The following is a 15497-nucleotide window of genomic DNA, read 5'->3' on the forward strand; positions in this document are numbered from 1 at the left end:
CAAGAAAAGGAGGGAGAAAACCTAATGGGAGACAATCCATCCTTTTCTTAAAACAACCACCTCCTCCTCCCTTTTCTAGTACTCTGAAGAAACTGAGTGGTTTGGTAGGTGGCAATCGTGATCTGAATGTTGGAGAAGGCTTGAGACTTAAACACAGTTGACTGTATTAGTTTCGTTTTGGGACATGTGCTTTTCCTTCCATAAATGGCAACGCAAAGTAATTTCTAAAGATGGTTTTAAAATAAATGTGAGCTCAGAAGCTTTCTGTGGTTTTATGGAAGTTTGTTTATGCATTAAAGCTCAGCTCTGTGGTTTGCAATATAGTCAGTTATTTGAGCTAATCTTGTATCATCTTGTAATAATTATCTCAAAAAGTATGATCTCCTTTATTTAATGGTTTAGAGGCAGAAAAATCCTGCATGGCATGCATAGCAACCTGAAATAAAGGCTTAAATTTGATTGTAGAAAGTAAATAAACATGTAACAAAAATTCCAACTTGAACTTGCTCAGCCTTTGAAATTTCTACTTGCGTTGAGTCTGTATGTTGTAAATGCCTTTATGTGATTGCAGCTTGAGACTTCTCCTTACAGATGAATCTTACCCATTTTCAATTAAATTGGCCTCTGATATGAATCTGCATTCTTTTCCTAGAATATTTATTTTTCTATCCACTATGATAATTGCATCTAATAATAACCTTTGAAGGATAGAAACTTACTCAAACTTTGAAACTCTCATAGTAAAGGACATGTTTAAAAGAAAAAAGATGGCTGATACTGTGTCACTTCCATTTTAATTATAACCATCCATTTTAATATTTTATATTGTGTAAGTTGTGATGCTAACACAGTTGATGTGAATGCTTTTTTAATTTTTATAGGTCATCATCTGAGTGTTTAGATTCTACTTTAAATGTTTTGGCTCGAGCCCTTGAGAACAACAAAGAAAACCCTGAAATTTGGTGTCATTACCTCAGACTCTTCTCAAAAAGAGGAACCAAGGAGGAGATACAGGAAATGTGTGAAACAGCAGTGGAATATGCTGCCTCTTACCAAATCTGGTGGACAGTAAGTTTAAAAAAAAAAAAAAAAGTATATGTGAAATATTTACTTAAGTGTGTGTTTTCTACTGTAGCAAACAAGTATGTGTGACAGTGTGAAATGAAATACACTGCAGCTTTTTGAAAACTCAGAAGTTGCTCAGAAAGTTAAGCAATTCAAAGTTCTGTTTGCAGGATATTTGTAGAAATCATCACTTTTCCTCAGGTATTAAGAGTTATTTAAAATCAAAATGTTACATTTCTTATTTTTTGTTACTTAAGCTTGAAAAAATTCTTTGACTAATTAATCTTTAATATTTTAACAGTATTTTTTGATATTTCATGTGAAAATTTGGTGTGAGGGAGGGAAATATGGTTCATAAGGTGGTGGAAGACCTTATCTGAAGTTTGTGATTCATATGATTTTTAAACTTAAACCTGGAAGATTTAGTAGTATTCTGACTATAGTAATTCATTACAAATATGAATTATTTCTTTCTAGTTTTTGAATTTGGAGAATTCCTTTGATGGAAAAGACTATGTATGTGGGAGGATGCTGCAGTTCCTAATGGAAATGAGAGAAGAAAATCCAAATCTTGTGTCCTTTCAGCTGCTGGAGACTCTCCTGTACAGGGTCCACTTAAGCCTGTTTACAGGAAGACATCAGAATGCTCTTGTTCTGCTGCAGGTAACTTCCAGGTTACTACCCCAGGAATTGTCTTCACACCTTCACCTTTCTAATGACTGTGACTCTGATAGTGTCAACTTTAGAAGAATTGTTCCTTTATTTATTTGCCAAGTAAATTCTCCTAGAGACTCCTGTTTTTGAGATATGAAGCCATTGTAAAATTTGGATATACCTTTGGGTTTTTGTTTTCTATTTTGCTTTGCTTGTGTAGCTAATAGCGTAGACCACTACAGCTTGAAATCATTCCCAGGGAATTGCTTTATTTCTGGTAAGCAGTAGAATACATTTCCGCAGAGAAGGGCTTTTGAGTAATATCTTGCCTCAGGTGCTTGAATGTTTATTGATACACACAACTATCAAACCAGTCATTCTTGGGAAGAACATAATATGATATCTACCAGCATTGCCCTGCTCCAAAATTAGTTATCTCAGGCTTTTATTGTGATTGTAGAAAGAACTTCCGTTGCTGTTCTGTAGTCAGAAGTGGTGGACGAAGGTGAGAAATCAAATGCTGATGTTGGCTCCTCCTAAAAGTGGGAGCTGCTGTATTTTCAATGGCAAATGTTTCGTTCCTCCCAGCAGGTGGCACCGGCTGCTTGCTACACCCTAAAACATATTTCTCAGTTGTGTCGTTTAAAACCATAATGTTTTCTTCTACGTCCAGTTTAAATAGAAAAGTGTAATGCTGTGTTGACTTCCTCCAAAAGCTATTCTGAACACAGCAGTACTGATAAATGTAACTCTGTATGTTTGACTGAATGAACCAAAAGAACAGAGGGAGAAAAAAGCTTGTATCAAATTGATATGGAAATCAATTTGGGGGAATAACATGGGTTAGTTGCCTTTACCTTTCCCCATTTTTTTAATGTTAATCTGAAATGCCTAGTTGAAAAGAATGTCTTGTGGAAACCATATTTAAGAGAAGATAATTTCTAAGTAAATGCTACTCCAGAGTGAGTAGTAATGTGTCTCTTTATAAACTTAAAAGGAAATTTGCTGAAGTAAATATTTGAAAGGGTGAATAAGTGAAGTGTTTTTGAAACATCAGTTTTTGCAGGACAAGTGTCGTCCTTCTTAATTTTGCCTGAATTTGCAAGTATTTTCATTCCCTTGAAAGTGCATTGTTTGATTGTACTGCATTTATCCAGAAAAAGTGTTGGCACATCACTAGCCATGAGATTCTGTTATGTTTTAGGAGCAATTGTATTTAGACTTTGTCTCATTGCATGCTCTAATGATTTTCTTTGGGATCTGCCAATTTAACTGGGCTATTCTAGTTTTACATATGACTGGGAGGAAAATTTGAAGCAGTGTCCTTGGTCTCAGTAATGTTTCCAACATTTTTTTTTAAACAATATCTCTAGACATGGTGGTGCTTTCAGTAGGCTTGGGGAGCTGTGACTTAGTAGCTGTACAACTAGAAATTGATAAAAAAACCACCCCAAAACAACAAACAACCCCCAGACCATAAAATCAATAGATGTAGCAAGATGAGTCCAACTTGCACATGGGTTGTCTTTAGAGCTCATGTATTATTTCTGTGTGACTGGAAATAATTGTCCAAGAATTAAGCAGAGAGACAGAACACATGTTGGGAGATGGATGTTTTCAAACTCTGTTCACTTTTCAAAATAATAATCTTCTACAGTTTTTCTAAACATGTTACTAAAAATTATGCATACTGTTTGAATCTAGTAATGTATTAACTTAAGCCAAATAGAATCATGATGGATGTTAAGAATTAGTTCCTGTGTTTTCTATTGAAAAGATTTGAGAATATTAAAAATTACTCTGTTTCCTTTTCTCATTATTAGATCTTAAAAATTTTGTGGTTGAAATATAATGTATTTCTTTTAACCTTTACAGAATGCTTTAAAATCAGCAAATGAAAAGACAATATCAAAACACCTTGTTGTAAGTGACCGTTGCTTGGCTTGGCTGGCTTACATACATCTGACTGAATTCGGCTGTCTCCCAGGCAAGTTCTATGATCCAGCCAATGTCAGTCCTTCAAGGATGATGAACAAAGAGCCATTTTTAATACCATGGCAAACAGCTGAAGATGTGAAGACCGATCCTGATATGCTATTAGCTATGTTTGAAGGTAAGATTAAGGAGGTAAACTACCTAATACATCACTCACTTGTTATAAATCAAGAAATACTATCCAACTTTTGGAATTTCAAGGCAGCACAATATTGTTGATGACCGTGTTAAGCCATTTGGATTCATATTTCATCTTGATTTGAACAGAGCACTGGGGAAAAGTCCATGTTCTCAGATACTTAACACACATACACCCTGGGTTTTTAATCTATGGTTCAAAGCCATAGGTCTTTATTGAAATTATGATATTCTAATAAGATAAAGACCAGTATGACATTGCTAGTTTTCTTGGGCTTATGCAAGCATAAAGCCAAGCTTCTGTTGTCCCTCTCACCCTCCCTCCCCTCAGTGGGATGTGTCTATTGGAAAGTTAATTCCCTGGAAGATTAGTGTGTTTCCTTAGAAGAGGCAGAGCAATGTATGTGTGTGTTTCATTCAGAGTTTAAGTAAGCTGAATAATTCTTCAAGATATAAAATGAAGATACTAGAAGAAATTGAATTCTTGACTTGTGGTGCTGCCAGAGGTAGACTTTATAATGGGGTTGTGTAGATGTCAGTATTTAGCATTTTAGCTACCAGCAGTATTGAATTGCCACTGAAAATATATCTATGCTGCAGATGGTGATGCAGTGTAGAAGTACTCAAGGACAGGTTGAGTAGCCCAGCTGTGGGAGTGAAGGCAGTCTAGCCATGGTAGCTGGGTGGTCATTATTGGGTAACTTTTTATTGTGCTGAGAAGAAAAATAATATATTAGCTTTTGTTTCAATAGCTTTCAGCAGCTATGCTGGAAATCCTGGAGTGAAGTTTTAAATATAGTGATGCACTGCTGTCTGTAATGTGGCTTTAACTCTTAGTTGGTAGGATGTTTCCTGTTTTTTAAATGAATGAGGGGTGAATCTTCTGAAAGGCTTTTGTCTGTGGTGATAAGTGTTAAGAGAGCTTTTGGTTTGTTTTTTTGTTTTTTTTTTTTAATACTTTGCAAAAGCAGCACTCTCAAATGTTTTTCCACATTTTGGTATTTTCATTATGTTAAATGAGACTTTTTATTATGTTAAGACTTCAAATAACTTTGACATTGCTTGAGGTCTAAATGCTTGATTTTTGTACTTTTGTTTTGAAGATGCAGTCAAAACATGTACTGATGAAAGCCTTGAGGCTGACAAAAGAATAGCTATCTGTTTTCCTCTCTACAAAAACATGATAGCTTTGCTGAAACTTCTTGAAAGGTAAGTTGTTTCAAGACATTTTTAATTGGACTACTCAACTCTTCTTTTTTGAAAACTTACCTTTAATTTTCTTTAAGGTGGGAGTCTGCTGCAGAACGTTGTAGATCTTTACTGGAGCTCTGCCCTAACAACTGTCAGCTCTTGGAGAGTTTGGCCACCTTGTATTTGCAGATGGGGCAGAGTGACAATGCCTACGAAGTGTGGATTGGAGCATTTGAGAAGAATCCTCAGAATGCAGAAATTTTTTATCAGTTGTGTAAATTCCTTGTTTCACAGGTAATACTCCTCTCCAAGTCACTTTATTGATCTGCTGGCTTTGTAAAGTTTGGATTTTATGTGTTACTTTAAATACTTTTCAAATCAATTGATCTTCATGATTTTTTGGTAATGTTTAGTTCACTTCTATATAGATGGGAAAAATAGAAGTGGCAAGATTAGAACATGGCTAAAGATAATAGAAGGAATTACATGCAGTCATAAATTTATAGTTTGGATTGTTCTAATCCAGCATTAATATCCTTACGCAAGAACAGATGTTAACAGGAAACCCTGTAATTTGTTTTCGGCTTTCTGCTACCTGCAGACTGACCCAGTTAGACTTCGTTCTTGAGGGAGCGAAGACAATGGACCATTGCAGAGATAGAGACACCGCTGGTTATTTATTATGCTTAAATCGTTCCTGTCATTTTCAGGTTGATATCTGACTTTATTTGTTTTTATTTTAAAATAATAAAACCCCAAAACAGGAAAGGTCAAGCAGTATTCTTCCACTGTTGCAAGAATTTGTGGCAGCTTTCTTTGAGAATACATGCCAACAGCACGGTCCCATGGATCTCTTAAGGTACACTTAGAATATTATTTTTCTATTTAAATTTAGGTAATGTTGGCATTTTCTTGAAAAACAAGACAGTCTAGAACTTTTAAACTCCACTATTTTTAGCTTGGCATGTTTTGATAAAACTTCAGTGAATTATGTTTTGGTAGTTTATAAGGTTTGTGCTTGTTGTTTGTGCAAATACACTGAATTGTAAAACCACAAGTATTTAAAGATGAAACAGCCGGTAAGTTTAACGTCAAGATTTGGGAAATGGGAAATCGGTCATATGTATGCCAAGGTTGATTTGATTTGTGCAAAGCTAGAAGCCTAAAATTGCATCCTAAAATACTATATTTAGGCACTTGCAAAAGGCCTCAATGCAGATGTCCAGCATGCTCTTAATCAGCAGATAATTATTTAAAGGCACAGGTTACTGAAGGTTTGAAATATGCAAGTTTCCTATAGTCAAAATAGATGCTTCTGAAGGCCTTCAAAGGGAGACCTTCTGTGCTAAAGCTTATGCAGATGAGGCTTTGAAATGTGGTTTGTTTGTTGGTTTTATTTTTTTGTTTCCAAGTTAGGTGTTAGTTTTTATTCCTGCTTATGTTTTTTTGCATTAAATTTAGTACTGGCGATGCTACTTAGCTGACTGTAGGTATGCGATTGTACCTTACTTGATTAAATTTTATGATATGAGGGGAGAGGTCAGACAGAAAGGAACATGTAACATGTACATAATGAGGGAGTAAATGCTTTCTACATAAACTGCTTCTATATTTCCATATAATGTTTGTTTGTATAAATTTTCTGGAGTTAAACTAAAATCTAGAGAAAGTGCATCTTTTTAATATGTTCCATGAACTGGATTTCAGAAGTAAATGTTACATCCACATAGGACTCTTCCATATTGTCAGCTGCTACTATTTTTTTCTCTTGTAGATATCTCTTGAATTTTCCAATGCCAATTGAATTTACATCACCTCTCTATAAAGAACATCTTACTGATGATGTTGTAAACCAGCAAATCCCGTATCTTTGGCAGATCTACTGGTGAGACTTTCTGAAGTGTTTCTGAGAAACAGCTGTTGAGTCTGAGTAAATTGCATTTTCAAAAGCAGAAAATTTGCCTGAGGGTGTATGGCTTAAGGTTCTTTCAATAAATGATCTGCCAGTCCTTAGAGAAACTACCTGTCTGCTGCACAGCAGAGACAATTTTATGGAACTGTGAATTGTACGTCAACTTAAATTCGCCACTTGAGAAATCTTTCAGAAATTCTTCCCTATGGGAACAGTAATAGGTGTGTTCATATCACAAAATGATTTTTTGTTTTACTTTTATGTTGCTACTACTAGTAGTGTTCTTTTTCCTTCTGGCTTTCAGTTGTCTCTCTTTTATTGTACAATCATTCCCCTGTTCTGTTTAACTTTGTTTAGCCTTGGTCTCTCCACCTACCTTGACTCATTGTTTCAGCTGGTTATCAACAGGCTATAAAAGCTGGAACTAGCCACAGATGCCCCTCCATAGCAAAGTGACCTTTTCCTCTGCAAGAGGTTGCAAAGGTGGCAGATCTTTGTCATGTATACAGTTTGTTTTTGTTTTTTTTTTTTTTCTTTGAACATTTCCTTAGCAGTGATATCCAGGATTGGCAAGCACCAAAGTATTAGCCATCTATAACTATCGGGAGGGTTCTGTAGCAAGGGAACAACATCAGCCCTATCTTATTTTGCATTTCTGTAGTCGTCTTCTTCAGGAGAGGTGTGTTGTTTGTTGGTTTGTGGGGGTTTGTTTGTTTGTGGGTTTTTTTTGTTTGTTTTCCCCTCCTCTTGTGACTTACTGTATTACCTTATTTTCACTATTAACTTTACACTTTAAGGATTGTTCACTGAATCTTTGTAAAAAAAAAAAAAAAAAAAGTCTTCTGTCTTTTGTGAGGTTTTATATGTTGGTTGGACCGTATGTTTCTTTGAGAATCTGTGGAAGAAAAGGGGGTTTTTGAACATTCTTGTCAGGTTTGTTGTTTTTTTTTTTTTCAAATGAGATGATATTTCTACCCCAGATCCCCAGTAGTATTTGTGTCAGAACTAGTTCTTGTCCCTGTCTGATACCTTTTGTCAAGTGGTTTTAATCTGACTTTGAAATTTATTGTTCCAAATGGAAGCTTGATAATTGTCTCCATTCTGTAGCAGTCAGAGCAACCCTATTACAAGGATTAGTAAAACGGTGCTTTACAATAGTAGAATACAATTAGTAATATTTCTATTTAAGAGCTGCTTTTTAAGTTGCATGGTTTCTGTATTATTCCTTGTTATCTGTAGTTGGGACTTACCCATTTTAATAAGTGAACTGTTAAATTAGCCCATAATGCTGCTAAACTGATATCTCTGGGTTTTTTTGTACCTCAGAATAGGAGGTTCTTGTTTCTTATGGTTAATATGTAAGAACATGTATTGTTTATGACATATGACACTTTTTAACTTTCCATATCAACAGTTTATGCCAGTCTCTTCATGCAAGTTTTGGTGAAGCACTGGATGCTTACGAAGCAGCTCTGGGGGCAGTGATGCAGCAGGAAACTGTTCAGAACATCTGGCTGGAGTAAGTTTTTAAGGGAGGGAAGTAAGTTAATCTCAAAACTATTAAGGGAAGGCTACCAGAACCATCTTTTTATTTTATTTTTTTTTTTCTCCTTCCAGTTACCTTGTTTTTATCAATAGCAAAGTTGTTGGATCCAACAACAAAGCCCAAGAATTCAAGCTTTTTACCGACCTAGTGAACAGATGTCTGGTTACAGTCCCCACACGATACCCAATTCCTTTTAGTACTGCTGATTATTGGACCAATTATGAGTTTCATAATAAGGTAAAAATGTGTCTGTGGAAAGTTTAAATTAAACAAGAACTTATGGCCTTTTAGTAGGTGCCTGTAATTGACTTGTTCAAATACAGCACAACACTGAGAGCTAGGAATTAGTAGAAAAGAAACAAGTATCTGAGGAGAGTGGTGGTCTGAGCAGAAGACTGTCTAGCAGTGATCTTTTGAATAAAGGGCATGTAAGGTAAATAAAACTTTGTGATGTGCTTTAGTATGGTGAATGCAGCTGTTAACGACAAACTCTTATTTCCTATAGAAAAGAGGAATTGTGTAAGGGAGGGAAGAGATGGTTGAGCAAAAAGGGTCTGCAGAGCTGTAACACTTACAGATGGAAACACTATTTAGGCTGTCAGTTTTGATCATGAAAATTACAGTGGTTAACAAACAGAAGCAATAAAGTAGAAGTAGGAATAAAAGCGAGTTGAGCATATATGGATGGAATAAAGCTTATAGAAATCCTGGGTCCCATTTTGCAAACATCCAGTGCATTTCTCTTTACTCAATAAATGCAGGCTAGAAGGACTAAAATACATGGTGTTAGCAACTTGACACTAACTTCTTATTACACAAATTGATTTCTGTACTCTTGAGGAATAAGATTTGTAGGTGGTAACTCACTTTAGTCATGTTCCTAGTTTGTCATTCCCTTATTCTTAGCAAAATTAGACAGCTATAAAGTGGATTAATGTTATAACTCAAATTCTACAGGTTATTCTTTTTTATTTGAGCTGCATTCCAAAATCTCAACATTCCAAAACCTTGGAACGGTTTTGTTCTACCATGCCTGCTAATCCTGGACTTGCACTGAGGTATGTAAAAATACTTGTAATCAAGACAAACAGCTGGTTAACGTAACTACTGTTGTTTGTGCAAGACATGCATGATTTGCTTTCTACTGCGAAAGTGAAACTCTTCCTCTATTATTGCATGTTGCTTGAGGCATGTTGTGCCTTCTGACATCATCTCAATCTGACTTGTGTTTGACAGAGTTCTGTTCTGTCCACGGAAAGGTTATAATTATACTGGAATTAACTCGCATTTTATCTGATGAGTACAAATGGTCAAAATTTCAAGTGTGTAGAGAAATGTCACATATATATTAAAATAGTGTTGTTACTTAATGATCTATTAAAAGTATAGTTCCAGCATAAACCAAATAAAAATGGATATACTAATGTATAACAATCCTACCTTAAGGCTTAGCTTGATGTTTATTTAACAAAGATAACTGTTCTTTGGAAAAAAAATCTCTTAGTAAGCAAAAAGCATCATACTGATTCTTACTTAAACAGCATTTCAAAATGTACTCTTCCAGGATTAGAGAGTCCGTGTTTTACTTTATTCAGCTGCAGTGAACTCATGAACATTTAATTGAATAATTTTGAAAAGTTCTGAGATAAGTGTGTGTGGTTGGGAGTGTGGAGAAATAATATGACACACCTGCCTTTGGCACACGAGGTTGCATGGCTGCATTTTAAATCAAGTTGTGATTCTGTCTAGAGGAACTTGCAGCTTCCTTAGACAATGTCAATACTACATCGAATGGGTGAGCAGAACTGACTGAACAGTGTCCCCTTGCCACCCAACTGCTATAGTGAGCACCTAAGCACCATGCAGCCACTCGCTCACTGCTCCTAGTGGAATGGGGAAGATAATTGGAAGGGTAAGAGTGAGAAAACTCATGAGTTGAGATAAAGACAGTTTAATAGGTAAAACAAAATCTGCACATGCCAGCAAAGCAAAACAAGGAATTCATGCACCACTTCCCATGGGCAGGCAGTTGTTCAGCCATCTCCAGGACATCAGGGCTTCATCAGCCATAATGGTTATTTGGGAAAACAGATGCCATCACTCCAGATGTGCCCCCCTCCCTCCTTCTTCCACCCACATATATACTGAGCATGATATCATGTGGTGTGGAATATCCCTTTGGTCAGCTGGCTCAGCTGTCCCAGCTGTGTCCCCTCCCAGCTTCTTGTGCACCTCCAGCTCATTGGTGGGGTGGTTTGAGAGGCAGGAAATGTCTTGACTCTGTGTGAGCACTGCTCAGCAGCTAAAACATCCCTGTGTTATCAACACCGTTTCCAGCACAAATCTGGAACACAGCCCCATACCAACTGCTATGAGGAAAATAAACTCTATCCCAGCCAAAACCAGCACAACTATAAAACTAATTAGCCTCCTTTCAAAGAGTTACCTTGTGCATGCTAACAGTGGATCTTGTTAGTGCGAAGATCATATGTTCTCTCTGCTTTCACACTTAGTTGTTCTCTGAAAGAGTACCTTAACTTTTTTTGTTCTGGGAGCATGTTCAGTCATTTTTGTATATGGTGGCTTGTTTTTTTTTTTCCTACTTGCAACTCTAGGCTCAGATGAGATGTACTATATTTTGTGTACTGTGTTTTTATCTTTAGATTGTGATTAGAGCAGTGTTCCTTTCTCATGAATGCCTTTTACAGACTGCTGCTGCAATACTGGGAGGAGAGCAATGTTCAAATTCTGAAACTGCAAGCCAAGATGTTTACATATAATATCCCAACATGCCTGGCCATCTGGAAAATGTAATGCAACAGTCATACATCTGTTTTCATAGATATTGCTTTTGTTTATAAGGTTTACATCACAAAGGTAAATCAGAAATGTCCTTCCAGTTGGGCTTGTACTGGAAGTTTCTCTTTCATTATCTTAGTATTTAAACAGTAACTGTTACAACAGACAGAGGTACTGTCACTTCTTTAAAATAAGAAATGGAATTTCCCTCTTGGGGAAACTTATGTGAATGGATATTATGCAGATAAATATGAATGATGTATTTACAAGTTGCCTTTTTAATTCAACTATTGACTTCTGTCTCCCCCTCTCTACCCCCCCCCCCTTTATATATCACAATAGCAGTAATCTCCATTATCCAGTGATGCTGAACTGATCTTTTTCTTCAGTGTTTGTTCATAATGGGGAACCACTGAAATGTCTTGCTCATGTAAGGTTGTTTTTAAAAAATGGCTATTTTTGTCTTCTCACTGTAGATTAACATCATTGGAAGGTAGTTTCTTCTCAAGGAATTTGTAATTCCATTCCACAGTCAGTATTCTGCCACTAATAGCATTTAAAATCGTGCAAGAATAAGTATTTTTGTATATTTCTTTTCCTCAGAGCCATTGCTGCCGAATGCTTTCTAAGGGGACAAAGAGAAGTAAGTCAACACAGATTACTAAAATGAGTAATTATAAAATCTGTAAAACTTTTCATACCTTGGCTTTATCCAAAGCAACAATCGTCTCTCAAACTCAGTTTTCCTAGATAGTTGGAATACTCTACATGTAGACACTGAAGCATTTGCCTCATGTGTGAGAAATACCTTTGGTGATCAAGGTAGAATGGATTTCATCATGAGTACTTGCGCAGACTCTTTGCATGCATATTTGCCTTGCTCGGGGGGCTGTATTCTTTCTGCCACTTGAAATACAGTAGAGGGAAGGAAGGATTGCTGTGCTGGAAGATGCTAGTGACTATCTTTACAAGTAGTTGGAAGGGTGAGTCTGCCAAGCCAATCCAATCCATGTAAAGAGTTTGAGTAGTTCCCAACCACACCAAAGACATCAATTTTTTCTCCAAAAATGACAAGTTTACTCATTGGTACCTTGGGAAGGGAAATATTCTTATCACTCTGTATACAAATGCAAGAGAGCACAGCAACCAAATAGTTTTTCATTTGAAACAGCATGGTTCTATATTCCTGGTATTGTTGTTACCACCTTCAAAATATTATTCTGCCTGTGGAAAGATGCTTTGTATTTTGGGGTACAGAAGGCTCTGGGTTTGTGACTCACCACTTGTTTGTGGTGTTTCTGAGCTAGAGCTCTGCTGTATCTTATTTCATATTATTCTTGTAGTGGCTGATTCTCAGCATCTTTCTTTTCAGTCTGTAGTCTGTCTTTGAAATGGTATTCAAGCTTTAACTGATCTGTACTGGATAGCATGGCTATTGTTAGACTCACATGAAATCTTTCTTCCTTTTTTACTGTCTCCTAGAATGTTTAAAAAGTACACCCCACAAGCAGACAGTTATTTGGCTTGTAAGATTAAATAGTTCAAAGTCAGGAGATATCAAAGGCATGGTTGCCTATTTAGCATCAGTTCAGTCTCTGTGTTGGTTTGGTGTAATCTGTAATTAGTTACAGATCCCTGCTTCAGTCATTGGATTAGATGGGCTACATTTGAAGGCACTGTTGCCTGTAGTGAGGCCACTGTCTTAAAAGATGCCTGCTATGTTTGGTTAGGAATTTAGAAAAATATATTTCAAATGAATCAAAAAAAGGGTCCTTAAAGAAAATGAACCGGTTAGAATGAAGGTGTATGTAAAACACTGTAACTGGATTATACCCAGACAGGATCTTGTGGTTTTCTTCTGTAACCACCTGAATAACTATACAGTGTGGAGTAAAATCACTTAGGTGGGTGCATACAGTGCAGCTGTGGCTTTTGGGGGTAATTAGTTTGGGATGTAGTGAGCACTTACAACTGTTTGTGCAGATCAGTGGCTGTTCCAGATAACTGGATTTTCTAGTAAACAGGTAGGATATTGTTTTAAAATTGAATAGTGATTCAGATTCTGGATTTCCTGTTCCTGGAAAACCTGTCGTTTGTTCCCATAAGCAGGTCATGTAAAGGTTTTTTTAAAAAAATGTAAAAATGGGTATGAGTATTTAAAATGCCAACAAATACCTCCTCTAATGACTCTGTGATTGGAATTGGTACTTCACATACCAGTAGTTGAAGAAGACTTGAGTAAATACTTGGATTAAACATTTTGGTTCTCTGTTTCTAAGCATAAAATGGTAAAACCATTCTGTGTTTTTTTTTTTGTTTGTTTTTTTTAGACAGGAACATAATGATCGTTAAAGGACTAGGTAGATGCTGAAGGAAAAAAGACTGTGAAACAGTTATTTTCATTGCAGGGTTGAAGCGATATGCAATAAGCAAGAACTTGAGACTACATATTGAGTAGTAAAAGAGAAATATTCAGTAAGGTGCTTCATTCCTTGAGCGTGTTCCATCCTGTGCAATGAATGAGGCAAGAGTGTTGGGAAGAAAAATGAAACGTTGTGTAGTCAATCATGTGCATACAGGGATCAGAATTAACATCAGACATAAACTTGCCTTTGCTTTTAGTAGCGATTTAATGTTTGATTTTGAACCTTTTTTAAAAACAGATTTTAAAAATTATTACAAGAGATTTTTGTGCTTCAGATCACTCATTTTAAATGCACAAAATCGTGCTGACTTTTAATACTCATTTTTATTTTACAGGTCCATCACTTATATCAGAGAGCCCTTCAGAAGTTACCTCTATGTGCAACACTGTGGAAAGATGTAATGTTTTCTCCTTATGATTCAGTTTGAGGTTTCATATAAATTTTCTGCATATCCCATATCCATAGATGTGGTGATGCTCAGGCTCTGGCTAAATCTTATATCTGCTTCCCCATCTCTTACAGCAACTCTTGTTTGAAGCATCAGGAGGAGGTAAAACTGATAACCTGAGAAAACTAGTTTCCAAGTGCCAAGAGGTTGGAGTCAGCCTAGATGAGCTTTTAAATTTAAACACTTACAGAACAGAAAGCAAGAATCGCTGAACGCTGGGTACGGTCAGCCATAAGTCCTATTAAATGCCAAAATCAGTTGAATGATTCTTCAGGCTGATCCATGCCTAAGATCTGTGTAAGGCAGATGAGTATTGCTGAGCATATTGAGTCTCCAGTCTGCTCTCCTTCAACATGGAAACAATTAACATGACCCTCCTGTGGAAAAATGAACTCCCTGTCTGGCCTTGCTTCTGGGCCCTGCCAGATTCTCATAACGTCATGTACGTAAGTATAGTTAATCAAAATGACAGACATTATTTTTTTATGTTTTTATTTTCTGTTTTCTTTGTTTTGCTGTTCCTGATTCACTTGACACTCTCGCTGATGCCTGAGAGATCTCTGTTTGGGATTAATTTACTGGGCCGTGTTTACAGTAAAAAGCAAGTAGTCCATTTTGGGTTTTTCCTTTTTTAAACCTTTTTTGAGACTTTTTCATTACAGGATTTAAAACAAAAGCAGCCGCTCTTAAGGAAAGTGTAACTGCCGTGGCCACAAGTATGCTTCTTGCACTTGAAGGCTCTAAGAGGGTTGCTTACTGCCCCTTTCTGCATTGGACTCACGGCAGAGACTATTAAACTTGAAGATTAAGGAAACTATTGCAAATGCCAGTGCATCAGAACCTAAGAGTGGTCAATTATGTGCAATTTTTTGTAAAGAAATTTTAATTTATAATAAAGTTTAACACTTTAAAGAAAGTTGATATTGATCTGTTTTGTGTTGGTACTACCTTGTAGTATTACAGGTGTTTTTACAGAGATATTTTCAATACAAACTGACCTTTTTTTTAAAAAAATGTTGTCTTTTGTTATTTTGATCAGAAGGCCAAGTGCATGTGGTTGAGCTCCTTATTGTGGATGTGGAATAGCTACATATCAATGAGGTTTCGTAGAACTTGTTTTAGAATTTCCCTGGGCAACCTGTTCCAGTGCCTCACCACCATCATCGTAAAAAAAAAAAAGATTCCTTAGGTCCAGTCTAAACCTACCCTCTTTTAGTTTAAAATTGTTGCCACTTCTCCTGCCACTACAGACATTGGTAAAAAGTCTCCATCTTTCATATAAGCTCTAGTTATTAAGTCCTGTTGCACATCAGATGTCAGTAA

At 36.3% G+C, this 15497-nt stretch overlaps 1 protein-coding gene across 3 annotated transcripts in view; it reads left to right on the forward strand.

Annotated features, from left to right (window-relative positions):
• ZFC3H1 (zinc finger C3H1-type containing) overlaps positions 1–15187 on the forward strand; it is a 41540-nt gene extending 26353 nt beyond the window's left edge. For 2 of the 3 annotated variants that reach the window (XM_082069166.1, XM_082069167.1), the window contains exons 22-35: positions 882–1068; positions 1543–1728; positions 3595–3832; positions 4956–5061; positions 5139–5337; positions 5808–5902; positions 6818–6928; positions 8370–8474; positions 8573–8738; positions 9459–9559; positions 11210–11311; positions 11904–11943; positions 14061–14123; positions 14249–15187. In XM_082069166.1, the coding sequence (XP_081925292.1) occupies positions 882–1068; positions 1543–1728; positions 3595–3832; positions 4956–5061; positions 5139–5337; positions 5808–5902; positions 6818–6928; positions 8370–8474; positions 8573–8738; positions 9459–9559; positions 11210–11311; positions 11904–11943; positions 14061–14123; positions 14249–14386 (1837 nt within the window). In that variant the 3' untranslated portion in view covers positions 14387–15187. The remainder of the gene's footprint in view (positions 1–881; positions 1069–1542; positions 1729–3594; positions 3833–4955; positions 5062–5138; positions 5338–5807; positions 5903–6817; positions 6929–8369; positions 8475–8572; positions 8739–9458; positions 9560–11209; positions 11312–11903; positions 11944–14060; positions 14124–14248) is intronic. The other variant, XM_082069165.1, reaches the window with a different exon arrangement.
• The last annotated feature ends 310 nt before the right edge of the window (positions 15188–15497 follow it).

This window comes from Streptopelia decaocto (assembly GCF_964273445.1).
Source record: "Streptopelia decaocto genome assembly, chromosome: 1".
In the NCBI taxonomy this organism is placed as follows: Eukaryota; Metazoa; Chordata; class Aves; order Columbiformes; family Columbidae; genus Streptopelia; species Streptopelia decaocto.